We start from the raw sequence: 26,730 nt of genomic DNA on the forward strand, positions 1-26,730 counted from the left end.
TGGACTGTGCAAAGGATGGCTTTCTAAAGACAGCTCTTGGCTGCAGTTCAGATGAAGGAGCAAACTCAAAGTGGTGTTGTTGGGAACAGCGTTTCCTGGGCCAAGTGGACCCAACCTCATTAGCACATTAATAATTTCACACAAGGGGAGAAGAATTGGAGGCGAAAAGGGAATCGACATATCAGTCAGCATGTGGCTGTGTTCCACTGAATAAATGCTTTTCCTCTTTAAAATATTAGAGGGATGTAGGCTCTGAGGCAGCGATGCTTGGTGGGGAGTGGGAATGTGGAAGATGGCGATGAATAAATAGACAAGAGCTTTTCCTCAGCAGTGGGAACCAATGAATATAGGGTTGAAGTTGGAGCCGGACCATCCAGAATCAGACTCCCATAAATGTGAAAGACCAGAGGCCTATCTAGTCCAGCATCCTATTATTCACAGCAGCCAACCAGATGCCAGTGGGGAGCCCCAAAGCAGGACATGAGGGCAATAATCAGGGCTGCCCAATCCATGGGCTGAAGCAGCCGCCTTGGATGGTGGAATATTGCAGCCTAGCCCTACTGCCACCAGAGTTGTGCTGCTACACAACCTCAGTAACCAAGGCTTGCAGCAGGGTCAGGTGAGTGGCAGCCCCTTCTCGTTTCTCCTCAGGTGGCAAAATGGGGTGGGTCGCCCCTGGCAACCACCCTATTTTGCTGTTGTTGCCCAGCAACCGGAATTCAATTGCTTCCTGTCTCTCATCCCAGAGGAAGCGTATAGCCGTTGTGACTAAATCTTCCTCCTCCTCCTCTTACTTATTTTATATACCACCTTTCCACTTACCAAAGTAGTGCTCAAGGGAGCTAACGGCATTCAAAATACAATGAAATAATTAACAATTAAATGTTAAAGTGAAGCAGCAGCAATTAAAACAGGAGGTACAGGGAGCGAGATCAAGGGAAATCATGAGTTCTGTTGATGATATTACTGTTTTTGCCGCTGGAGTGGGGATCACCAAGTACTGGCAGACGCATACCTGTTGACTGTTACTTGTGCATTGTTTGCTTGTACATTCTGCTGGTTGCCCGTTTCACCACCACCTGAAGTTCACCTGGTGTGTACATGGGACAGGGCCTGCTTGGTGGTGGTGCATAGGATCTGGAAACTCCCTTTCTTGGGAAACTCCTTTTGCCTCTTCTCTCCCAGCCTTCAGAAAAGGACAGTTGTTTCCACACGTGCTTTGGATAGTCTCTGATCCCCTTCAAGCCCCCAATATGAGGTGTAAATAAATTAAAGAAATGCAAGATGGGAGCAGGGCTGCAGCAGCTCCAGCTAGGGCTCGGAATGTCCTGTGCACAAAACCCTGGAGAATTTCTGCCTCTCAATTAAGACACTACTGAGCTAGATAGACTAATGATATGACTCAGTATAATGCAGCTTCCCACATCCCTGTGTTTTTACCAAAATCCAGCAGGAAGTTCCTTGACTGTTTTCCCCTCATCTGCTTCTCTCTCTCTGCCATGAATTAAAGAACATCTTCCCTTGGGCTTTGGATTCAATGCACTGAGTTGGGAAATGGGCAAAACAAAAAAAATCCACCCTCTTCCTCTCATCTCCGTTCCCGCTATTTCCCTCGCCTTCTGGGCTTTTCCGTGCTGGCTTCTGCTACCCTCCCCACCCCCACCAGCCCTCGGAAGAGAGAAGAGCTGATGAAATTGCCAGGATGAGTGGCACAGCATGAACCCGGCTCAACAGCAAATAAGTATGAAAGCAGATGCTGGTTCAGGAATGATGCAAGGTTTTCCTCCCAGCTGTGATTCTATCTTAGGACTGCATTTGGACTCTGAATGTGGAGCCTTCAAACAGACTTCAAGACATGTCGCTTCTTGTGCCACCAGCTTAGAACGGGAACGTCTTGGAAGGACGGGGGCCTGGCTGGCAGAATTTGTGCCACAGTAGCCAGCAATTCTTCCCTCATCCAGTAGAAGGCAGGGATGGAGCACGTCTTCGTTGGCCTGCATTTGATAATGCTGGTTTAATTGCTCTGTTTTCATTCGGCCGAAACTGGAATTTGTCCAGTGAAAGATTCTTTAAAAAACAAAACAAAAACCTGCGTCCATGTGGCTTCATGGAAATTAAATGAATCAAATGAGTAAATGCGATTAAAATTTAAAAGGGTACTGGCAAGAAAGCATTTCTAGATTTATATAAATGGGATCATTTTACTTAACTTACAGAATCCAGGGCTTACATTGGTTGGTTGATCGGTTGGTTGGTTGTCTGTTGCATTTTCAGGTTATTCTGGCCATGTGTGTCTGAGTAAGGTGCCTTTAAAGGCCCCATCTGCACTAAACACTCAAAGCAGTACCATACTTCTTTAAACAGTCATGGCTTCCCCTGTGCTAGGAAGCGTAGTTTGTTAAGAGTTCTGAGAGGAGACCTCTAGCCTCCTCACAGAGCTACAATTCCCAGGAGTTTGACTGTTTAGGGGTCTCCTAATGTCTCCACACACCTTTAACAAACAAACATCCCAGACTTCTTTGGGGGAAACATTGACTGATATGATACCGTGTAGTGCAGATGGGACCTAAGATGGCTTCCATTTCTTAGATAGTCACATGTGATTTTTTAAATCCCCAGGACACATTTGGTGTGTTGTATTCAGGTTACAATTACATATACATGTAATTGTGTGTGTGTGTGTGTGTGTGTGTGTGTATGTATATATATATGGCAATTTATTCCCCATCCAGTGATGGGGGAATAATTTAGAGCAGTGGTTCCCCATCAGCTAAGTACTGTGGATATCTCTGCAGTCGTTTTCATTATGTGAATGGTGCCACCAAACCCTCCAACGTGTCCCAGCGCAAAAACGGGATGCACTTCTTCCAGGCTATGTACTTGTGTGAGTCATGTGACCTGCATGAGAGCAAAACCCCCACCCCCTGTTGGGAATGTCCTGTACTGTTGAGGGGAATGTGCCACAGACCCTGTGATAGGCAAGGCATACCCCTCAACTGTCCTTTATTTATATTTATTTATTTATTTATTTAGAAATACATTTTTGATTTTCCAAAATATAAACATACAACAAAAACAATTCCAAATCTAATTCTCATGATTACTCTGAATCTCCTGACCTCCCCCTGCCACCCCTTCCATGGGTCCTACTGATTCTATTTTCAACTGCATATCAATACTACTCCAATTTTTCATCTTCTCAGATTATCTATACATTATGTTACATTACAAGTGTGTTTAAAATCCTGCTAATGTTTTGACTTGCTTACAATGATTTTGTATATGCATTATAAACATTTCCCATTCTTTTTTCTTTTTAATTTCTTGTCTTATCGATTCCTGAGCTTCCCAGTTAGTTTTGCCATTTTGGCATAGTCCATCAACTTGGTTTGCCATTCTTCTCTGGTTGGGGTTGTTTCTTCCTTCCATCTTGACAACTGTCCTATTTTAAGTGGGACATCCTTGAATCACAGAAGCCCATCCTGGCTTCAGTTTGCATCATGGAATGTCCCTTTTTTGGCCTGGCGCTCTGGCGTGAGTCCTTGCACCAGAGAGCCAGACCAAAAGATGCTCACTCTGGTGCAAGTCAATAGGGTTGCACCAGAGCACCTTCTGACCCCTTTTGACTCATGCCAGAGCGACAGACTGGAAGGTGCTTTGGCGCAACCCTTCTGATGTCCCAGTTTTGGGGACAAAAACGTTGGAGGGTATGCCGTGGAGGTCCCAAAGTGCAAGGAAAAGTGGGATGGGGGAAAACCCTCTGCAGATACTTGATGGGAGAAGCTGAATCCCTGTCCCCGGCTCTCCCCCAAGCTGAGCTTCAGAGATGCGATGGCATTTGTTATGCTAATGGCCTCTGAACTGCCTAACAGCCTGCTGAGCACTGCTTAAAGTCAGAAGCAGCTATGCGTTAAATGATTCGAAGAGGCGGAACTCGAAATTAAATGGCTTAAATCCAGGTGGAGATAGGAGTGTCAAGGCTGAAGGGAAGCAGCTAGTGAGTTTCTAGGCAAGTTGTAAATAGTTATCATGGTCTATTTGGCTACGATTCAAGTGGCAATAATATTGATAAGGTGGGACTCTCTCTCTCTCTCTCTCTCTCTCTCTGTGTGTGTGTGTGTGTGTGTGTGAGAGAGAGAGAGAGAGAGAGAGAGATCTACATGGAGGCCTCCAAAAATCCAGATGGGCTGAATGTTTGAGCCCTTTGTGCAAAAGATACAAATTAAATTATAGCTGCCATAAAAGACATTGCTATAATTTCATAAACACCTAATCTTCCAATTTTGGGCTGTAAGGGAGAGACTGATATTAATAGGATGCATTTATAAGTGATTATACTCAAAATCATTTTCAGAACATAAAAAGGAGACCCAATTTGTTCATATGATAGCATCTATCACCAACTTGCTTTGCTTTACATCTGTTTTATTGGTTGTTTTTATACTAGGTTTCCCCCCCTTTTATGGTGATTTTGCATGACAATTTCTGGCCCCATTGTGATTGATAATACAGACTTAGGATAATGGTGTTGTTAATAATGGCTTTGCCACAAAGGGGGGGGGGGGGAGCCATCTGTTCTGGATTCCAAAATTACCTTCTTCCATTGCCTTCATCTTCCTGTAAGCCATCTCTTCCTGTCAGCCAGGCTTCAACTGCTGTGCAGTTGCAGATTTCTCAGGACTCAGTAGACTGACTGAAGTCACAGTCACACTGTACATTTAAACCACTACTATACTACTTCAAACAGTATAGCGTGTTCTCCTTCATGGAGAGCACGTGTTGCGGTGGGGGCCGCCAGGAGACTCCAAAGTTTTGGGGCAGGCTAATTGACCATTGGCCACTGATGCGATTGGGCTTCCCTTGTCGTTGGGAAGAAGTTAATGTTGCCATTTGTTGATTGACAGCCAGAAATGCTAAAATTCCTTGCACGAGGCTAGGGCTTCCTCTTTTTGCCCATGCATCGGATTGCCCGTCCCCCCCACCCAAGAATTAGGGTTGTTCGCTTGACCTTGCTATGCCTGTCATGGGGCCGTCTGCTCTTGGGGCAGGGGCCTGGTAGTAATTTTGTCCATCTGGCTGATTGGCTGGGGCCATTTGGTTTTTGTCTACTGCGTAGTAAATCGTCACAACTTGTAAGGTTGTGGTTAGGCATTGGTTTATGGTTTGGTTGGCTGTGCCTGCCCCTCTAATGCTGCTGCTGCAAGGGATTCTGTTAAAGGAATCGGGGGCTAACTATTGCTTGTCCACCCTGTCAAGGGGGCTCGGGCCACTGCAAGAGCTCCTGGCTGCATTTGGCGTGGGCTGAGGGCAGGTTCCCTGCTCCGTCGCTAGCCCCAAGTGTATTCTCCTTTTCTGAATTTTGCAGGCATGCGGAATGTCAGACTGTCCCCCACGGTGGGGGCAGCTAGTCGCAACCAATGCCTAAGCAACCACTCACATGTTTGTATTTTAATAAAGTTGTGGCCAAAATTATGCCAAAAACCCTAAACAAAAATATTGTTGTGATGTGTGAGTTATTGGGGTGGCCCTGGGGACCTCGACACACAATGGTTTCCCCCACAGAATCCTGGGAACTGTAGTTTAATAAGAGTGCTGAGAGTTTTTTGGAGACCCTTATTCCCCTTGCACAGCTGCAATTTGCAGAGTGGTTTAAAAAGCCCTCTTTACAAGGAACTCTGGGAGTTGTTCTCTGGTTGTAATTTACTTGCAGCAGAAGTGGGACTAGTGCTTCATTCCCAAAAAGAGAGAAGAACTGTTGAGGCTCTGATCTGTGCTGTCTGTGCTCTCTCTCTCTCTCTGTGTGGGGGGAACTCTGTGGTAGCTTAGTGGTTGGGGAAAAATCCTCTGCATATGCTCCAAGATGCTGTCTTTGTGATTGTTATTTCTGCTTAAGTATTCTGTGCCCTGGCTTCACTAACTGATCTCAGGCTAGACATTTATTGCTGTCGTCTTGGTGTTCCTCGGGTAAAAAAAATGGACGAATGTCTTCTACATTCTATAAATGAGGGGTGGGGAACCTCTGGCCCTCCAGATGTTGTTTTGACAAATATAGACATTTCTGCAAGCAATTTCCCCCTAATATAATGCATTTTTGTATGTTATTTTCACAAAGGTAATGCATTTCGATGCACACTTCCCACTTAATATATACATTTTTGTACATATTGTTTGGCTGCATCCCAAAATTTGGAGGAACATGCATTTCTTAGGATAACGTTTTGGTTTGTGAATCGGTTCGAGAAGTGAGAATTAAGCAGTTTCTCATTAAAACAAACAAACAAAAAGATTCAAATTTCTCCTCCAACCCTAATCCTGTAAAAAACTAGCCTTGACTCATGAGACAAGGCAAAGGTGTTTATCAGATGGGCAACGTACCTGGTGGTGTTTGAAGTGGGGCGAGCAGGCAAAGTGATGGGGAACCCACATGAACCACTTGTTATCACAAACCTAGTCTCTGATGCATGCACTGCTGAAGGAACGCTCAATAGTCTCCTTCTCTCTTTTTGTTGCAGGGTCCTACCTGATGGTCAACTCCTCTCAACATGCTCAGGGTCAGAAAGCTCACATCCTCTTCCAGACGCTCAGTGAGAACGACACCCACTGCCTCCAGTTCAGTTACTTCATGTACAGCCGGGACGGCCACAGCCCAGGGACCCTGAACGTCTATGTGAAGGTGAATGGAGGTCCACTGGGCAGTGTGGTGTGGAATGTCTCTGGCTCCCATGGGCGGCAGTGGCACCAAGTGGAACTATCCGTCAGCATGTTTTGGCCCAATGAGTACCAGGTGAGTGGAGAAATACTTTTCAGGAGGAAGCTTGGGTTCGGATTTCTCTGCTACGCAGGCAGGAGGAGGCTAAGAACAGAACAAATCATGCACTCTGTAATTAATCTTTTAAAAATTGTACTTGATCGCCACCGCCATCATTTATTTATTGAATGTATGAATCTCTTCCAGTGAGACACCCTGAAGTGATTTACAGTGTTTTAACATATGTAAAACAGCTTCCTGCTTTTCTTTGTGGACTGTGTAGAATATCCTCATAGGCCCTCAACATTTTATTTCTTTAGACCGGGAATGGGGAGACAGTGGTCCTTCAGATGTTGCAGAATGCCACCTCCCATCATCCCGTCAGCACAGTCATTTGTCAGGGATGATGAGCATTGGAGTTCAGCAATATCTGGAGGGTTACAGGTTTCCTGTCCCTCCTTCAGGCAATTGGCCACAGACCTTCTTTCAGAAAGCCTTTGGTTGGCTTTTGTTCTGCTTTTAGATTTTTAACCTGATATTTTGCTGCTGGATATGGTAATCTGCTGCAGGTTTTTGCTGCTATGATAAGGAATTTTCTATTCCAATTGTTATTCCTGGTTTTGTTTTTTCTTTTTTCTTTCTTTTTTCTTTTTACCAGTGTGTATTAATTCTATGGTGACCTTTAATTGATTTTAACCTGTGGACTTTAGGTATGGACTAAGTAGGTTATAGATAGGCAAATCAATCAATCAATCAATCAATCAATCAATCAATCAATCAATCAATTAAATAATGGATGATAGCTCAAGTTCCTTGGAGGAAGCATGGGATAAAATGGTATTATTACAGTGGTACTTCTGAATATGAACTTAATTCATTCCGGAGGTCTGTTCTTAACCTGAACTGTTCTTAACCTGAGGTACCACTTTAGCTAATGGGGCCTTCCACTGCCGCCGTGCCGCCGCCACGTGATTTCTGGTCTCATCCTGAGGTAAAATTCTTAATCCGAGGTACTACTTCTGGGTTGTTAGTGGAGTCTGTAACCCGAAGTGTTTGTAACCCGAGGTAACACTGTATTATTATTATTATTAGTAGAAGTAAAATAGATTGCTTGATACAAACCCAGAGATGATGCTTGTGGAGTTTTGAAATGTTCTGTTTTAACTTAAAAAATAAAATTACAATCAACCCTATTTCCACCTCCATGGAAGTAAGCCATGTTGAATTCAGTGGAAGCGGACATATATTGGATTTTGCTGTCCCAGGGCTATAGCATTTCCAGGAAGAGTGCAGAATGTATGGTCCACCAGTTGTTTCCAGATTCCATCTCCCATCATTCCTGACCATTGGTCATGCTGAACTGGAGCTGATGGAAATTGGAGTACAACACTCCCCAGAGGGCCCTAGGTTTCCCAGTCCTACTCTAGTAGAATTCTCTGGGAGGGACTGTGGCTCAGAGGTAGAGCATCTACTCTACAGGTTCAATTCCTTGCATCTTCAGGTAGTGCTGGAAGAGAACCTTGTCTTAGACACTGGAGAACCATTGCCAGTCACTGTAGACAGTACTGATGGACTAATGGTCTGGCTCAGAATAAAGCAGCTTCCAGTATTCCTGACAAGGTTTATCTATATGTACCTGATTCCTTCTCAGGTCCTGTTTGAGGCAGTGGTCTCCAGTGAACACAGAGGATACCTAGGATTGGATGACATCCTGCTCTTGAACTATCCCTGCTGTAAGTATTGCTATAGCCTAGGCCTGGAGATAGGATTCATCTGCTTAATTTATACATCCAAACTCTCTGGTTAGTTTGTGAGCTACTCCTTTCTTTCCTTTCTTTCTCACATTGAGTCCTTTTGTATTCTTATGTGTTGTTCTTCCTTTTTCCTCTCCTCTTGCCTGAATTTCTATTTCGAAACCAAATAGAATTCCATGTGATAGTAATGCTCGCTGTTTCTTCGGTAATGCCTTTCATAAGTGCTTGAAGCGCTTTATATTATATTATCTCGGGGCTAAACAGTTGGAACAAAATTATAACACTCATGGTTTTCTCCGGCTAAGTGCTTCTCAGAATAGACCCACTGACATTCAGTTAGTCATGTCCATCCATTTCAGTGGTCTATGCTGAGTAGGACTAAAGCTGGATACAACCTTGGATAATTACATCATGCTTTTTTGTAAGTGCTTTATATTTTCTGTCTTAGGGATAAACATGTGAACTTTGGCTCAAAATTGGGGCTAGGTCTGGGTAATATATTGTCCAAAACTGGTTTGAAGTCCATATAGTGATATCAGTTTCATAATTTTTGACCTGGCAATATATTTTGTGTGTGTGTGTGTGTGTGTGTGTGTTTGTGTGTGTGTGTGTGTTTTAAGCAGAAATCACAACATGGGGGAAACTCTGAAACCAGTCAATGCCTCTAACAGAGCCCCATCCTTATTTCCGACATCATGATATATCATTTGGTGAGGCAATTTTATCTCAGCTCTACCAGTGCTCTCCACATTCCTCACCACAGCCCTGTAAATTTGGCCAGGATAGCTATGCCCATATTACAGAGGAAGACTGAGAAGGCCTAGCTTAAGACATTTTGCTGCCTGAGCTGAAGGCAAGATAGGATCCTCTCCAAATTCCATGCATTGTAGCTGACTGGACTGCAGCTGGATCTAAGGAACATAGGAAGGTGGCTTATACCGAGTCATATTATTGATCCATTTAGCTCAGTACTGTCCACACTGAATGGCAGCAACTCCCTAGGATTTCAGGCAGGAGTCTCCCCCCAGTGCTGCTTTGTAATTCTGTGGGTTCAACTTGGGACCTTCTGCATAGCATGCAGCTATATAATGTGCGTATGAGAGGAGGGGAGGGGAGGAAGGGAGAAGGACATTTAGTTCCAGGGATTTCTATGGGTTTATTTCTCTCTGCATATTTTGGCAGCTAAAGCACCTCATTTTTCCCGCCTGGGTGATGTGGAGGTGAATGCCGGTCAGAACGCCACCTTCCAGTGTGTTGCTTCCGGCAAGGCTTCTGAAGCAGAGAGGTTCCTTATGCAGGTAAGTGGGGTTGGAGGTTACCAAGATTACTGCCCAAGAACAACCTGGGATTTCTCTGTCCTGTTAGTTCCTGGTGCCGTATGGTTGATAAAACCACAGAGCCTAGGACTTGCCGATCAGAAGGTCGGCAGTTTGAATCCCCGCGGCGGGGTGAGCTCCTGTTGCTCGGTTCCAGCTCCTGCCAACCTAGCAGTTCGAAAGCACATCAAAGTGCAAGTAGATAAATAGGTACCGCTCCAGCAGGAAGGTAAATGGCATTTCCGTGTGCTGCTCTGGTTCACCAGAAGCGGCTTAGTCATGCTGGCCACATGACCTGGAAGCTGTATACTGGCTGCCTTGGCCAATAAAGCGAGATGAGCGCCGCAACCCCAGAGTCGGTCACGACTGGACCTAATGGTCAGGGGTCCCTTTACCTATAGCATGTGCCCATTAATCCTGGGAGAGAATCAGAGTTAGGTAAGAATTTGGCTTGCCATCCAGTTGTACTTCAATGACAAACTCCTTCCTATCATCTGTGAGCTGACCATCTTTCAGCTTGGACAGAAGGATGGCTGTTAGGTAAACAATTCATCGAAGCCCAAACAACCAGTTTTAGGCATGCAGGAAATGTTATTTGCTTGAGAGGAAGAGAGATGCTTCTTTTTACCTCGCCCAGACACCCTTTGCCTCCATGTTTAGCTTGTACCATTCCACAAAGAAGTAAGCATTCTAGTGCAATGAACAATACGTCATAAAGTGAGGGCCCATGAAAGACTAGGATTGTGATAGGACTGAAGTGACAGGAGTATGTGTGTCTTAGTGTGTGAAATTCGCTACACTTCTGGGTGGGGAGGAGTTGATGGCATACATCTTTCTGACTGGGGGAACAATGTTTGGTTGGCTGATATTACAGAGGGCGTAAAAGATTGGTTGCATGTATGTGAGGGTATTGGCGGCGAGCCTTTGGCTCAAGTGGCAGTTAGGCATTGGCAGAACTTGGTTTGGGGGAATCTTAAGGATATTCCGTTAAAGGAATCCAGGGTGTAGATCTTGTCACGACCCCACTGGAAACCCTGAGGGAGCTTGAGTTGGTTTGCATCAACGGTGCTCCCCCTATTGGTGGTTGAGCCTTACAGGACTCCCTGCATGGCAGGCAGGAGTCAGATATAGTCGGGTCAATTCCAGTTCCTATGCCAATACAACTCACATTCTGTAACCAATAAGGTTGTGGCCTAAATTTGCCCAATAACCATTAACCTAATATACTGTGTCCTTGTGGCTTATTCATCAAGGGGGGTGGGTAGCCTCGGGGTCTTGACATTCAAATATATCCCTCTGTTTGGGTGATAGTTTGGTGGAGTTTGAGAATGAAGAGCCTATTTAGAGTGAGAGGAGAAAGTATTGCCCCCATTCTGGTTTGGCTTTGTGACAAATTTGATTGGCAATGTTGAGATCAGTATATTCCCTGCATGATCCCCAACTGGTTAACATGCATCCACCAAGAATAACTCTCTTTTAAAGGGTGGGGAAATGAGAGAAATTACACAAACAGGGCGGTGGGGGGGGAACGAAAAAGCTTGAGGGGGAGATTGGAAAAGGCTTTGATACCACCCTCCAAAACTCCCCTTTTCATGCTGAAAGTGATCACCCATGAAAATGTTGTTGCATCTTAAACTAAGATGTACTTCTCATGTGTGACCTTGTAGGCAAGTAGAGAAACCACAGCATTGGGCACATAATAGGAAGGCATGGGAGGCACATGGAGTAAAAGGAACTGTGTGCGAGAGCCAATGAGATCTTAGCTCCGCAAGAAACGTAAGAGAATCCAATGACTTCTTCCTAATGAAGCCATTTATTCTTGTTTTTTGGATGGCAGAGGCAGAATGGAGCAATTGTCCCGGCAGCTTCCGTGAAACACATCAGCCACCGGAGATTCCTGGCTTCCTTTCAACTGGATAAAGTTTCCAACGGAGACCAGGACTTTTACCGTTGCGTTACCCAGTCTGGCAGGGGCTCTGGCGTCTCCAACTTTGCAGAACTGATTGTGAAAGGTATGCAGCAGTGAGTGTCAGGAGGGTTGACTTTGGCTTAGGGCTATACCAGTAGAAGACAGACCTGGAAAGCAAAGAACTAGGGGAGGATTTGACTCCAATTCAGCAGCGGATGCTGGTTTTGCCAAGCCCTGCAACTCATGTCTTGTGTCACTGAACCAAAGCTCTGATAAAAGTGCTTTGAAGTTGGGAACAGACAGGCGTGACACTGCAGAGTCTTGGCTGCTGTGCACACGTAGCAAAGAAACCCTCCCAAACTCTCGGTGATGGGTGGATTTTGCAAGCCAGTGAACACAAACTATTAGAGGAGGGGGAGGGAAAGCAAATAATCTGCCTTTGCTGCATGTGCTTTGTTCATTTATTTTGACAGGTGCAGCTGAGTGTCAATTATTTTAGATGGAACACTGCGGCACCTTAAGTGTACCCATTTGCTTTGACATTGCTGAACTTTTTTTGGAGGGTGTGTGGGGGGAGGGTGCAGAGGGCAACAGAAGAGGTATACAATGAGCTCCATGCCACCTTGATTCTGCTTAGACTGAGCTATTATGGGGAGCATAGAATCTTCGATTTGGAAGAGACTTCAAAAGCCATCTTGTCCAACCACTGGTACATTATTGATACAGAATCATAGAAGGCCAGGGATCAATGGCTCAAGTGTAGAATCACACAGACCTTGAGGTTTCACCTCCATTGCTGCTTTTGAGAAGATAAGGAACACTGGGAACCTCTTTCCAACCACCAGAGGAGATTCCAGCTGTTTCTTACCACATGCAAAGTTGTGGTCCCTTGTCTTTATTGTTATTTATTAATTAAATTTTTTATACTGCCCTTTACCTGTGGATCACGAGGCAGTTTAGAATATCAAAACACAAACACACATTCCATAGTAGCAAACAGAAAGAATACCCCATCTCCCCGGTTCAAAAGGCTGTAGATTGTTTAATTATCCAAAGGCTTGGGAGAAGAGGAATGTTTTTGTCTGGTGCCTAAATATGTGTAACAGAGGCGCCAGGCGAGTCTCCCTGGGGACAGCATTCCACAAGTGAGGACCCACTGCAGAAAAGGCCCTGTTCTCCTTTTGCCACCCTCCAAGCCCTTCATGGAGGAGGCACACAAAGAAGTGTCTCAGATGATGATTGTAGTGTCTGGGTCAGTTCATATGGGGACAGGCGGTCCTAGTAAGCTACTTTCTTATTGATAACTACCTGAAGCTGGTGTGATGGTCTCTTCTAGTAACAACTTCTCTCTCCTTTTGGACAGAGCCCCCTACGCCCATTGCACCCCCGCAGCTGCTGAGAGCAGGCTCGACGTACCTGATCATCCAGCTCAACACCAATTCCATCATTGGAGATGGCCCCATTGTAAGGAAAGAAATTGAGTACCGAATGACCTCTGGGCCGTGGTCGGAGGTTCATGCTGTGAACATGCAGACCTACAAGTTGTGGCACTTGGATCCAGATACGGAATATGAGATCAGTGTCCTGCTTACCCGGCCAGGGGATGGAGGGACTGGCAAACCTGGGCCTCCCCTCATCAGCAGGACAAAGTGTGCAGGTAGGAGCTTTCATTATCTTGGTTTACAGTGAGCTTCCTTGTACCATGAAAACCAGTTGCCGTACCACCCCAAATGCATCTTCTACAACAGAGCAGTGATGAGTTGCCTACAGGGTAGTATTCATTCTTGCCCATGGGATCAGAAGATAGAAAGCTACTACATACAGAGTTAGGCTATTGTTCTGTGTCACTTGCTATAGTCTACCACAACTGGCAGCGTAATCTACACAGACCAGGAGCCTTCCCCAGATCTACCTGGAAATGCTGTGGGTTGAAACCTGGACCTTCCTCATGCAATTCAGATGCCCTGTCACTGAACTATGGCCCTTCCCTCAAAACACAGACACATTAGAAGCTGCCTTATACTGAGTCAGGTTCATCTATCTACCTGATTAGTGCCAATCTGACTGGCAGCATCTCTCCAGGGTTTCAGATAGAGGATATTCTCCATCCTACCTGAAGATGCTGTGGGTTGAACCTGAGGCTTCCTGAATACAAGGTAGATGCTCTACTGCTGAGCTACAGTCCTTCACCTTCACAAAATATTGTAATTCCAAACCTCATGCCTACTAGCTGATTTCTTTTTTCTGTGCAGCTCTGCTTCCTGCGCTCTTAGCTGCTAAAATCAGCAACTTGCAAAGCTGCCAGCCAGATGCAGCCTGAAGAAAAGAAGGGGCAGGACTGCAGCTTTGTTTTAGGTGTTTGTGGCTGCGACCATAGCAAAAGCAAAAGGCTCGAGGCAATAGCAGTTTGTACATTGATCTAGCAATGCTAAGCATAAGCGTCAAGCATTATCCACCCAAAAGCCCGTGCCCATGGAAAATTTCCAAAATGGCTTTGGTGATGTGCACTTAGCAAGTGATCACTGGAAAGCCCAAGGCATGTTGCCAACACCTGTGCAGTTTAATTTAATGAAGATGGTCAATGGACCTTCAAACTGAGGGAGTGGGGACAGTAATTCAGTGGTAGTGCACCCAAGTTTGATCCTCCACATCTCCAGTTAAAAGGATCGGGTAATAGGTAAAGATATTTGCTCTGCTGTTCTCTTGGCAAGCTGCTGCCAGTCAGAGTAGACAGAAATATGCTAGATGAGCAAATAGCTTCACCTGTTACGGGGCAGCTGCCTTTGTACCTATATTGGAATTCTAAGATCTTTAAACTTAGCCTGGCTATCTGAATTTGGATTGCTCCAAATAATGGCCAAAGAAATGCTCCTTGCCAAGGTCTACCAGTGTATGGCATCAAGAGAGGTGGGACAGGCAGAGAGAAGACTGGAAGAGTAAATGGGTCAGGATGAGAAAGGGAGTGTGTACAATCCCTCATATCTTATGGCTCATTCACAGATAAAATAATAGAATTGTAGAGTTGGAAGGGATCCTGATGGGCGTCTAGTCCAACCCCCTGCAATGCAGGAATCTCAATACATGGTCCCCCATCCAATTTGAAACCTTACCGGACGCTGCTTAGCTTTGCAAATGTGCTAGCAGGTTTTTTTTAATTGCTGCAGTCCCCTATGTTGCACTGAATAGGCATGGCTGTGGCTAGTTGCTATGCAGCCTGCTGGCCTGGTCAAGAGAAGGCTCAGACAGCAGCTTGTGTGTTCTTCCTCCTTGGCACTTTGAGAATCAATAGCTGAGTCACTTTGCATTTTACAAGTGTTGTGGTTCACAAAAGTGGCTTAGTCTGGAAGCTGACAGTAGGGATGTTCTTTGTTTGAGGCTCAAGGAAGCTATTTAAGTACCTGTCCGTCTGTCTACCTGGGAAGGTATTATGAAGTTCCTTAAGTCCTTGGCTGTCTCCAAGCTGGATGTGTTTACTGTCACTGATGCCTGCAATTAGGCAAGTGTTAACGACTAACCTGAGACAGCAAAGGGAAAGAGAGAGAATCTTTCCGACAGAAGCCGGCTCTTGCGATCCAGATTTACAGTTGTGTTCACCAACAGGGGCCACGTTAAACTGATAAATGATCATTGCTTCAGAAACCGAGTAAAGGAACAGTCACAGCTTGTTGGCAGCAGGTTGGATTAATAAAAGGCTGGGGATGAAGTGGTTTATCAGCCACTGGTGCCCATGGTCTATAATTTATGGCCAAGAGTATTCATGTTTAAATCTGAATGGGTTTTGGGAAGATGGGTAAGGCTGCCCCGGTGCCCCAGGCAGAAAGGGAAATACTACGCTTTCCTCCCAAGAACTAGTACCTCCTAAAGGGTTGCTCCATTTAGTGGGAAGACCCTCATTATCCCTCTCTTGCTCTAAGGACATAGCTCCCCCAATTTCTTCCGAGTAGAAGGATGACCCTCTGATAATATTCCCATCTCTTTCACAGCATATAAGTCAGTGCCTACAGAACTGTACACATGTCTTTTATACTGGCACTTCCACCCCCTCAAGTAGATGGAGCCAAGTGCAGTTTAGGCTTTGCCAGGCTGCATTAGGTTTCAGATGCTTCCAGCTTTTGGCTGAGACATCATCTCCTAAAACTCATCCAGTAAGGCATGCCGAGAGCTATCCAGGGTCCTGATCTGTTTAGAGATACCTGCCTGGACTTGTTGATCTTTGCCTGACCTAATTTTCCCCTGCCTTTTGCTCTGACCTGCTTATCTGCACTGACTTGGCCTGTTTATTACTACCACCGCCCTGTGAGTCCCAGGACCACAGCATAATAGGATAGTACTTCGTTCTATATGCTGAGAGTACAAGGACGTGAAGAATCTTCTAATAGGCTTGAATCAAAAAAGCAGCATTGGTTGCTTAAACACAGGCATTACATCAATGGAAAGACAAAACTCAATCAGACATTAGATTACCTGGATCTTAGATTTAGTGGACCTGGAAGACAAGGAGAGAGTAGCATATAAAAATCTAGGTATGGAAGAGAGGTGTAAAGAAATATGGGCACATTTTGTGCAAATATATGCAGCATTAAAAGAAAGCATTATTACAGACCATCTGGTATGTTTTCTTTGTCCTTCCCTCTCCCTCTCCTGTGCTTTCTTCATCTTTATTTCCCCCTCCCTTTCTCTCCCCTCTCCCCTTATTATTCCTTATTTAATTATCTGTCTTCGGGGAAATAAGGTGGCATGTAGGGATGTTTAAAAGGCTCTTTTATAAACTACTACTAATACTCCAGGGTTGTAGGAACATGTGGGGCTACCTTATACCAAAACAGACCATTGATCCATCCAGCTCTGTGTTGTCTACAGCACTTGGCTACAGCTCTCCAGAGTTTCAGACAACCTGGAGAGGCCAGGGTTTGAACCCGGGACATTCTATATGCAAAGAAAATGCCCTACTACTGCACTACTACTTTCCCTGCATCCTTTGTTTGTCTGTTGGTCCTGACCTTTGTTTGAGCTTGTTCCTCAAGCCTGGCTCCTTTGCTTTGGGCTTGCTCTTTGCCCCTGACTACTTCGTTGTCCCATGGCTCCTGGTTTCTGGCTCACCTTAGACTGTTGGCCACTGCCCAGCCCTGACACCAATGAAGGTCATACAAACACAGAAAGCTGCTTTATGCTGGATCATACTTCTCCATTTAACCCAGAATTGTCTATTCTTGCTGGTAGCAATTCCAGGGGCTTTATCCATCATCTGCTATCTAATTATCCCAACAGGAGATACCCAGGATTAGAACTGGGCTGTTTTGCATTCAAAGCAGGTTCTCTGCTACTGAGTTATGGCCCTTCCTGAAATTGCTGCTGAATGGTATCAATTGCTCCTCCTCCTCCTCTGTGTCACTGCTACCTGTTCCCTTACCTGCTCTCTCCATTATTTGGGAACTGCTGGATTTTTGTGCAGCGCCTCCATCTGGGTAACCTCCAAACTGTAGGTTGCAGCTTTTCAGTGTTCTCAGCCCCTGGTCTGACTCCGTCCACTAGGCTGTTCATTGTATCCTTCTGGACAGGAAGGGATATAGAAGGGCTTCCTTACTTCCTTACTTGCACAACAATGTCTTCTTAAACTCTGGTGTTTCCAGTTACAGATAGGTAGCCGTGTTGGTCTGCCATAGTCAAAACAAAAAAAATTCCTTCCAGTAGGGCATCTTGGTATGAGCTTTCGTGTGCATGCACACTTCTTCAGATATGGAACTATGGAAGGCACCACATTGAGCCGCATGAAATGGAAGTCCATCAACCTAGGTATCTGAAGAAGTGTGCATGCACACGAAAGTTCATACCAAGAACTAACTTAGTTGGTCTTTAAGGTGCTACTGGAAGGAATTTTTTCTGGTGTTTCCGTGTGTGTGTGTGTGTGTGATATTCTATGAGCCTGATTTCTGATTTCTTTCCTTGCCTCTTGGTTTTCTCTATGGTTCTGACTTATTCCTCAATCCTGACTACTGGTTTTGCCTCAGAGCTCATGGCACTTCACCCAGGTGCCTATGGTCCACCTCTGACATCATCTTCTCCCTCTGATCCCAGTCCAGCAATGCCTGTTTCTTGCCATACAGCAGGTGTGGGAAACCTTTGGCCCTTCGCATGTTGCTGAACTACAACTGCCGTCAGCTCCAGCAAGCATGGCCAACGTGGTGGAACAAAGGATCCCCACATCTGCCATGCTGAAAACCTGCAGAGCTGTTTGCCTCTTCCCTGAGTTCTCATCGGAACAGAAAAGAAGAAGGAAGTCTGTTCTTGGAAGGCAGCAACAGCGCAAGGTGTCTGACCTCCTTTACCTCTCTTAAAATGCTACACCAGTCTTCAGCCTTGGGTGAGAAACTTGTCAGTGACAAAGATGGGAAATGGAACTAATTTCCACCATTGAAAAAAAGAAAGGAAAGGAAACCTTCAAGCCCTTCTAACCTAGACACTGAATTTGCAACTCGCGGATGTCTGAGTCTCTGCAGCTACAGGAAGTGTGTGCTCTGGTGGTTAATAATAGTGTCTCTTGAGTTGATTATGATAGGCACGCTCTCTTGTCTCCCTGGGCTGTGCATTATGATTCCTTTTAAGAGAAAAGTGCCCTCAGTAGGGGAAGCCATGTCAGCGGGAACTTGGGGAAACTGTTTGCTGCACGCGATGGGGAAAAATGGGCAGAGGGGGCTCTGGAACATTAACTGCTGCAAACAGTGCCAGTTGAAGTGCATGGCTCTGCCTCTGATTGACTTTCCCCTTTTCTTTTTCGGCAACGACCTCCTGCAGCATTTGCTCTGCTGTATTGTTCCCTGAGCCTTTCAAGCAGGCTGCTGGCTCTGTTGATGCAAATCCCGTCTCTCTCTTTCTCTCTCTAGAGATGACTCGAGGCACCACTAACTGGATTGCCATAGTGGAGGCATGACCCGAATTGTTCCAGGTGTCTCAGCTGGGAATTCCCAAGTAGAGCTTGTTAGTGATTCAGGCTTCATTAGCAGTGCTTTCTGCTCTTGATCTCTGTCCCTTTGTTCCAAATTCAGATCCAGGCCACTGCCTCCCCTCAATGCTCCCTAGTTAGCAAACATGACCCAGACCTAGCAAAGTTTTTCTAGCAAAGCTTGTGCCCTGATAGCTGGGGCTGTAGCTCAAGTGTAGAACATCTGTGTTGCATGCACAAAGACCCACATTCAATCTCTTGCATCTCCATGTAGTACAGGGCTTGCCTGAAGCCCTGTAGATCTGCTGCCAGCCAGTGTAGACAGGACTGAACTAGATGAACCAGTGGTCTGACTTAGTATTAGGCAGGTTCCTAAGGTTCTTCAACTTGGTCTCCCTACCCAATGTTTTGGACTACAACTCCCATCAGCCACTTCAGCATGGCTATTGGTCAGGGATGGTGGGAATTTGGAATCCACAACATCTGGAAGGCACCAGCTTTAGGAAGTCTGCATTGAGAGAACAAATGTTCTGTATGCCTGCTTAGTTTAGACTCTTGAGTCATATTTGGAGCAGTCAGCAATGAAAATAATTTTATTATTTATACCCCGCCCATCTGGCTGGGTTTCCCCAGCTACTCTGGGTGGCTTCCAGCACATAAAAACATAATAAAACATCAAATATTAAAAACCTCATGATACAGGGCTGCCTTCAGACATCTTCTAAAAGTTGTTTAGTGCTTTATCTCATTGACATCTGATGGGAGGGCACCCCACAGGGTGGGCGCCACTGCCAAGAAGGCCAATTGATGAGAATGATGGCCAATTGTCATGGCTCAGGATTCCCTGCTCTCTTCTACAGGAGGAGAGGGGCTGGGTAGAGATGGCTTTATTTCCAGAGTAGTTTAACAACAGGGGCACTAAGTAGAGGGGGCGGGGGCCAGCCACCCCAAAAAAAATTCAGATGAAAGGGCTACCCCCCAGTGTGAAGTAACTGTATAGGAACGTAGCTCTTTACTGAGTCAGAGTATTGGTCCACCTTGCACAGTATTGCCTACACTGACTGGCAGCAGCTCTCCAAGCTTTAAGACAGGTGGCACTTTCAGCCCTATCTGGAGATGCCAAGGGATTGCAGCAGGGACCTGCATGGAAAGTAGCTGTTCTGCAACTGAGATACCCCATTCCCCTCAAAATGGGAACATAAAATGCTGCCTTATTCTGAATCAGACCACACATCCATCTAGCACAGTACTGTCTGCACTGATCAGCAGACTTTCAGACAAGGGACATTCTCAGTCCTGCCTGAAGCTTCCAGGGGATTGAATCTGCTTGCAGAAAAGATGCTCTACCTCTGAACTATGCCCCTTCCACTTTATGGATCTAGGCACACACCTGCCTTTCTGTTTTCTGTATTCTTGTCTGGGCCTTTGTCTGTGCTCATGGAAGTCCCCTCCCACCATTGCCTGTCTCTCCACACCTCCTTTCTTCATCTCCTCTTTGCTCTCCCTGTCTGTCTTTTTCATTTTATTTCTGGTCAGTCCCCTGTTACATGTTCACTGATCCCAACATAGTTCACAGAGTGCCGGCACCTTGCTGTCTCTCTCTCTCTCTCTCTCTCTCTCTCTCTCTCTCTCTCTCTCTCTCTCCCCCCCCCCACTCCCACCCCACCTTCAGTGGAAGTGCAGATTTGCATTTGATCAGCAAAGGAAGAGATGATTGCTGTGGGATTATTTTCTGCACTCCCCTCATGACAACTGCTGGGCTGCTCCTGCTGCTGCTGCTGCAGGGACAGAACGAGAGGCACCCAGGAATTGAATCATTCTACCAAGGGTGCCTGGCATTGTCCCCTCGCCTTGCAGGGACATTTTGTTCTCTTTGGGTACCCCAAAGGGAGGCTGAGGATGCAAAGGCATGTGAGAGGATGCTGGGAGCAGAGTTGGCTTGCCCTGTTCCTGTCACTTTGCTCTTCTTCTCTTGGGGCACTGTGTGTGCGAGAGAGGAGGAGGCTGGGAAAATCTCTCTGAGGTTCCTGACTGAACTGCCATGACCTTGTGGACAGTGCAGGGCATCACTTGACATGACATGTTGCCTTGCAGCTCCGGTGCTGCATAAAGGGAGCAAGCTCTACACTGACAGCATCCAACATCCCAAGGTCGCCCTAATTGGCTCTTTGGAGGTCAAGGATGCTGCCTTTTTATCTATTTATTTTCTTGAGCTGGGAGTGGGGTGGTCCGAGGCGGTTAAGAATGCTGTCTCATCCATCTGCAAAGTCACAGGGTGTGTTGTGTCCCACCCACACCCTGTCGGGACCACCCTGCAGTCAGAATTGTCTGATATCCTGGAGAGGGGAGATCCCACCGCTGGACCCAGTGCATTCCAGGTTCATGACAAGGCAGTGGACTCTGACAGAACACGCACCCCCAGATCAACACCCTGGTACAGTAGTTCCCAGACTTTTTCAGGGCACCACTCATTTGTTCCATAATTTCATCTCCAGTGCCCCCTACCCTGTAAAAAGCATTCAGAACAGAAGTTTGCAAGCCCTACTAAGGAAGATTAGAACACAATAAAATTCAAAACAGTAAGAATTAATTCCATGTTTATTCAAAATCCAATTAAGATTATTTAGTTTAATTAATTCATCAAAACCAATGACCTTGATCCAGTGACACCAGCTTTTCAAAGTCTGATAGCTATTTACACCTTGCCTCTTAGTGCTCTCTTGGGTAATACACCCCCTAAGGCGGTGCTAGAAGATCAAACCTATCTTTTCTTAAGGAAATCAGCCCTGAGTGCTCACTGGAAGGACAGATCCTGAAGCTGAGGCTCCAATACTTTGGCCACCTCATGAGAAGACTCCCTGGAAAAGACCCTGATGTTGGGAAAAATTGAGGGCACAAGGAGAAGGGGACAACAGAGGATGAGATGGTTGGACAGTGTTCTCAAAGCTACCAGCATGAGTTTGACAAAACTGCGGGAGGCGATGGAAGACAGGAGTGCATGGAATGCTCTGGTCCATGGGGTCACGAAGAGTCGGACACGACTAAATGAATAAACAACAACAAGGTGGTGGTAAAGCACACTGCCCTGGAAGATGTCCCACCTGTGATGTTACTGTCATCACACCACCTGGAGTGTTTGCAGACTTAGGGGACCAGATGTCCTCTTGAGTTCTTATGCCTACCAGTTGCTGAGCTTCACACATGCCCGTGGGATGCAGTGGATTGTAGTTCAAGAGAAGAGCACATGCTGTGCATGTAGAAGTTCCCTTCTTCAGTTCTTGGCGTCTCCAGCTAAAAAGTGGACCAGGTTAGCAAGTGGCTGGAAAGTCAGAGGTCTTTGAGAGCTGCTGAGAGTCATGAGTAGGCAACACTGATCCCTGGAGACAAATCATTTGGCTGCATGAAGCATTTTTCTGTGTTCCACTGGCAATGAGTCAGGTCCAAGGCTACCATCAGAAGGTGCAGTGCATACATGCCAACACAAAACCTTCCTTCTCTGAGCCCTCCGTGGGATGAAGTGAGATTATAAGGAACATCAGGTATCAACCACTGATGCGCCAGAAAGAGGTAGAGGCAGCAAGGTCAGCTGCTGCCAAGCTGTTGGTGATGCAGTGCTTCATTCAACTCATCTCCTAGTCCCACATGTTAGTCCTGGGTCTTTGGTTGGATAGCTTCCATGCTAGAGCAGCTCCTGCCCTGCTGGACAGCTCCCCAGCCTTACAAAGAGCATGGGGAAGCTGAGCATTACAGCAGTATGGCTCTTGTGTCTCTGGTTACCAACCTCTCTATGTTTCAGAAAAGTAGTACAGCTGCTGGAAGAATCATTGGGCATTGAGAAGTGGTGCATGATATGAAAAGTTCCTCCATCATATGATTTGTTGGCTCTACATAGTAGCCTCATGTGCTCTCTTGTGGGATTCATGAAAGCATCTGGTTGGCCACAGTAGGAAGCAGAATGGATTGCATTGCATTGCACTGAGAGGGAAATCTAAAATCTCCAAGTCTGAGTCATTTCCAAGTTAGGCCCCTGTGCATTTCAAGCAGTATTAAGCTGCTTTTAACAGTCATGGCTCCCTACAAAGAATTGTGGGAACTGTCATTTGTTAAGGGTGCTGAGAGTTGTTAGGTGACCCTATTCCCTTCTCAGAGCTATAATTTCCAGAATAGTTTAACAATCAATTCCTCTTCCCAGGGAACTCTGGGATTTCAGGGAAGGACTGTGGCTCAGTGGTAGAACATCTGCTTTGCATGCAAAAGGTCCCAGATTCAATCCCTGGCATCTCCAGGTATGGTTGGGAATGCCACCTGTCTGAAACTCTGGAGTGCTGCTGGTGGCCAGTGTTGACACTACTGGACCAATGGTCTAACTTGGTGCAATGCAGTTTCTTATTATGTTAAATGTAGTTCTCAGATCGTGGGGCTCCTAACAACTCAGTCAGCACCCTTCAATAAATACAGTGGTACCTCGGGTTACATACGCTTCAGGTTACATACGCTTCAGGTTACAGACTCCGCTAACCAAGAAATAGTGCTTCAGGTTAAGAACTTTGCTTCAGGATGAGAACAGAAATTGTGCTCCGGCGGCACGGCGGCAGTGGGAGGCCCCATTAGTTAAAGTGGTGCTTCAGGTTAAGAACAGTTTCAGGTTAAGAACGGACCTCCGGAACGAATTAAGTACTTAACCTGAGGTACCACTGTACAATTTCCTGGATTTTTGGCAGAAGCTGTGACTGGTTAAAGTGGCATGATGCTGCTTTAAATGTATAGTGCAGAGTTTGGCCACCTCTACAGGTAGCCATTAATAACTGCTGGTTTTCAGGAGCTGAACATATTCAGACAAACAAATTCAGAGTGCAACTTTTGCAGCACTTGTAATCAAAATCCCTCCTTTCTCCTCTTCTAGTGGAGAGCAGTACCCATCAAAAGTACTTTCCATAGTGGCAGAAATTCCTTCTGTGCCGTAATAGCACCATTGCCTGTGCCAGCCTTTTTCGGATGTGAACAGTTGCCAGCCTTTACTGGAAGCAGCCCTTGAGCACAGGGAGATTCCCCCTGCGCTGTACCATGTTGCCGACAGTGATTGACACGGATTGAGTTGCTGCACCAGGGTGTACTACAGCTGTATCGGCAGCTATAAGCACAGGCAACTTTTGTAGTGGTGCTAATTGTATGGATATATTCAGCAATATTAATGCTTTCAGACATCCTTGTTAGCTGATCTTTGACTGAAGCACTTGCAAGGCTGTTTGCATTGGCCCAGGGGTGCCAGGCTGTCTGTTTGCCACTGATCATTTAAATAACACTGAACTTTAGAAAGGAGATTGAAGCTTCAAGACTGGCACTCTCTCAGCTGTTCCTGAGAAACCCTCCAAGTGCATTGGCCACGAGTTGAGGATTTGGGGTGGGGCTCTTCTACCAATGACAGATGTGGACCAGCAAGTCCTCTTATGTGGTATTGATCTCCTTCCATCAATTTAATTTAGGCCCATAATCTCTTCCCACAACATCCAGAGGCAGGGAAATCCAGAGCTGGGCTAACTCTTCTTTGTGCCCAATATAAGGTCCTAAGAAAAGGCATGCTGGATCAGGCCCAACACCCATCTAGTCCAGCATCTTGATCTATCCCAGCAGCCATGGAAATTATCCTGGATTCTGAGACACCTGCTGCCATCACATGATGGCAATAGGCCCAGTCTCAGTTGCTGCAGAGCTAGGGTAGTGAAAATGTGGGCCCTGGACAACACAAGCAACAACGCTGGGGGTGCTACAACAGCCGCATCTGTCCATTAATCCTTCCATCTTCTAGTCAGGTGTTTGGATTGCTCTAATAGTCCCACCTTTTAATCTAACTGGCTCTGGATGTAGCTACTACTTGGTTAGGAGACTGTGTGCCCCATATATACCACTCTGAGCATCATGCAGGATGAGCTGGACACCCATGTAATTCTCAGCACCACAGCCGAGATGTGTCCCTCATTAGATCGGTATGTAAATTGTGGAGCCAGCAGTTGTATCATCTCACGTAGGCCTGCCAATTACGGAGCAAACTTCTTCCTATGTGGCTTTGAGCCGAAAAGTGCCCTGGGATTAATATGTATGTGTTTTATTAGTTTGTAGGACAATCCATTGATAAATACTCCCTGGGTGGCTTACAAACAAGACGGTATTAAAAATACAATGCACTGTAATTAAAATCGACAATATGCAATTATAGTTGTGATGAGCAAGGTGGATTAATTTGCTTCCATGATTGTTCTGGGATTCTTGCAATTTGGATGCAAGAAAAGCTGCTGGATCAGGCCAAAGATCCATGCAGTCCAGCATCCTGTTCCCACAGTGGCTAATCGGATGCTCACGAGAAGTCGGTCCTGAGTGCAACAGTGACCTTCCCACTTGTGATAGACATGCTGCCTCTGGCTGACAGTGGGAGTGGGACATAGCCAGTGTTGATGGTAGCCATTGGTAATCTGATCCTCCAATGAATTTTTCTAACCCTCCCTTTAAGCTATCCATGTGGGTGATCATCATGGTTAATTCTACCCCAGTCTTAATCTGGTCAGTAATTCCATTTCTAGAATGTAGCTAGCAGAATTCTTCATATGTGCCATTTAAGTGTTAGTAAGTTTTTAATTTCAGTTTAAAAATGCAATTGTGCAGTCATGTCCTTCTGTCACTTCAGCTTCCGTCATAGTTTTAGTTTGGTGGTGGTGGTGAAAGCTTTGCATGGAGGGGCATAGCTTTCCATGAAATCGGAAATAAATAAAAGTTTTGAAAGAACAGCATCTTCTATTACTTCAGTTTTAATTTGAAAATCCCCGCTGTCACCATTGTGCTCCTTTGCAAATTAAAACAACAAGAAACAGATGTGGAAATTACTTGTGGCGAGAATGAACTGCTAGGTTTAAAACACAGACCAAAAAACATCCCTTCTTTCAAAATTTAGCTGTTCACTTTTCCTCCAGAATAACGCTTCTCTAGAATCCCAACTGTATCCCACCTCACCAAGATCTGATCATGCACATAAACACTAAACTGTGGTTTGGTGCAGGGGAAGTTAGCATGGTGCTAGAAGCGGTTGGACCCCAACTGATCTGGACAACATTTTAGAAGCAGAAAACTGAAAAAACAAAACAAAGACCCTCCCCCTCTCATAACATTAGAACTTGTGGACATCCACTGAAGTTGAATGCTCGGAGAGTCAGGACAAATGAAAGGAAAGTACTTCTTCATTCAGTGCATAGTTAAACTTATGGAACTTGCTTGCACAGTGTTGGTCAACACCCTAAGGTAAAGGTAAAGGGACCATTAGGTCCAGTCGTGACCGACTCTGGGGTTGCGGTGCTCATCTCGCTTTATTGGCCAAGGGAGCTGGTGTACAGCTTCCGGGTCATGTGGCCAGCATGACTAAGCCGCTTCTGGCGAACCAGAGCAGCACACGGAAACGCCGTTTACCTTCCCGCCGGAGCGGTACCTATTTATCTACTTGCACTTTGATATGTTTTCGAACTGTTAGGTTGGCAGGAACAGGGACCAAGCAGCAGGAGCTCACCCTGTTGCGGGGATTCGAACCGCCGACCTTCTGGTCAGCAAGTCCTAGGCTCTGTGGTTTAACCCACAGCGCCACCCATGTCCCTTTTGGCCAACACCCTAGATAGCTCTAAAAGAGAATTTGACAAACTCATGGAGGAGAGGGTTACCAATGGCTACTAGCTGTGAAGGCTGTGTTCTGCCCTAAAGTTGGAAGCAGCAATGCTTCTGAATACCAGTTGATGAGAACCACATTAGAGGAGGGAGCTTTTGTGCTCACCTCCTGCTTGTGGGTTTTCCACAGGCATCTGGTTGGCCACGTTGAGAACAAAATGCTGGACCCTTGGCCTGAACCAGCAGGGTCTTCCTATGTTCTTAATCTCATACAGAATCCAGTTACTGTCCCTGCTTCATAGTCACAGCTGCTTCAATAACTGAGGGACGATGCCTTCTTGGGAGCTTCTGCACCCCCCCCAAGTCCTCCTATCACAAGAAAAGCCCCGGTTCTGATACATATAGGGCAGTTAAACAGATGG

The 26,730-nt window shown here is 45.9% G+C and overlaps 1 protein-coding gene across 9 annotated transcripts in view; it reads left to right on the top strand.

Moving 5' to 3' along the window:
• The window catches only part of PTPRU (protein tyrosine phosphatase receptor type U), a 368,985-nt gene that overhangs the window by 175,193 nt on the left and 167,062 nt on the right, over positions 1-26,730 (top strand). For all 9 annotated transcript variants that reach the window (XM_077932039.1, XM_077932040.1, XM_077932041.1 and 6 more), the window contains exons 3-7: positions 6,513-6,784; positions 8,400-8,481; positions 9,685-9,800; positions 11,656-11,830; positions 13,091-13,384. In XM_077932039.1, the coding sequence (XP_077788165.1) occupies positions 6,513-6,784; positions 8,400-8,481; positions 9,685-9,800; positions 11,656-11,830; positions 13,091-13,384 (939 nt within the window). The remainder of the gene's footprint in view (positions 1-6,512; positions 6,785-8,399; positions 8,482-9,684; positions 9,801-11,655; positions 11,831-13,090; positions 13,385-26,730) is intronic.

The sequence above is a fragment of the Podarcis muralis genome, chromosome 7 (genome assembly GCF_964188315.1).
Source record: "Podarcis muralis chromosome 7, rPodMur119.hap1.1, whole genome shotgun sequence".
NCBI classification, from domain to species: Eukaryota; Metazoa; Chordata; class Lepidosauria; order Squamata; family Lacertidae; genus Podarcis; species Podarcis muralis.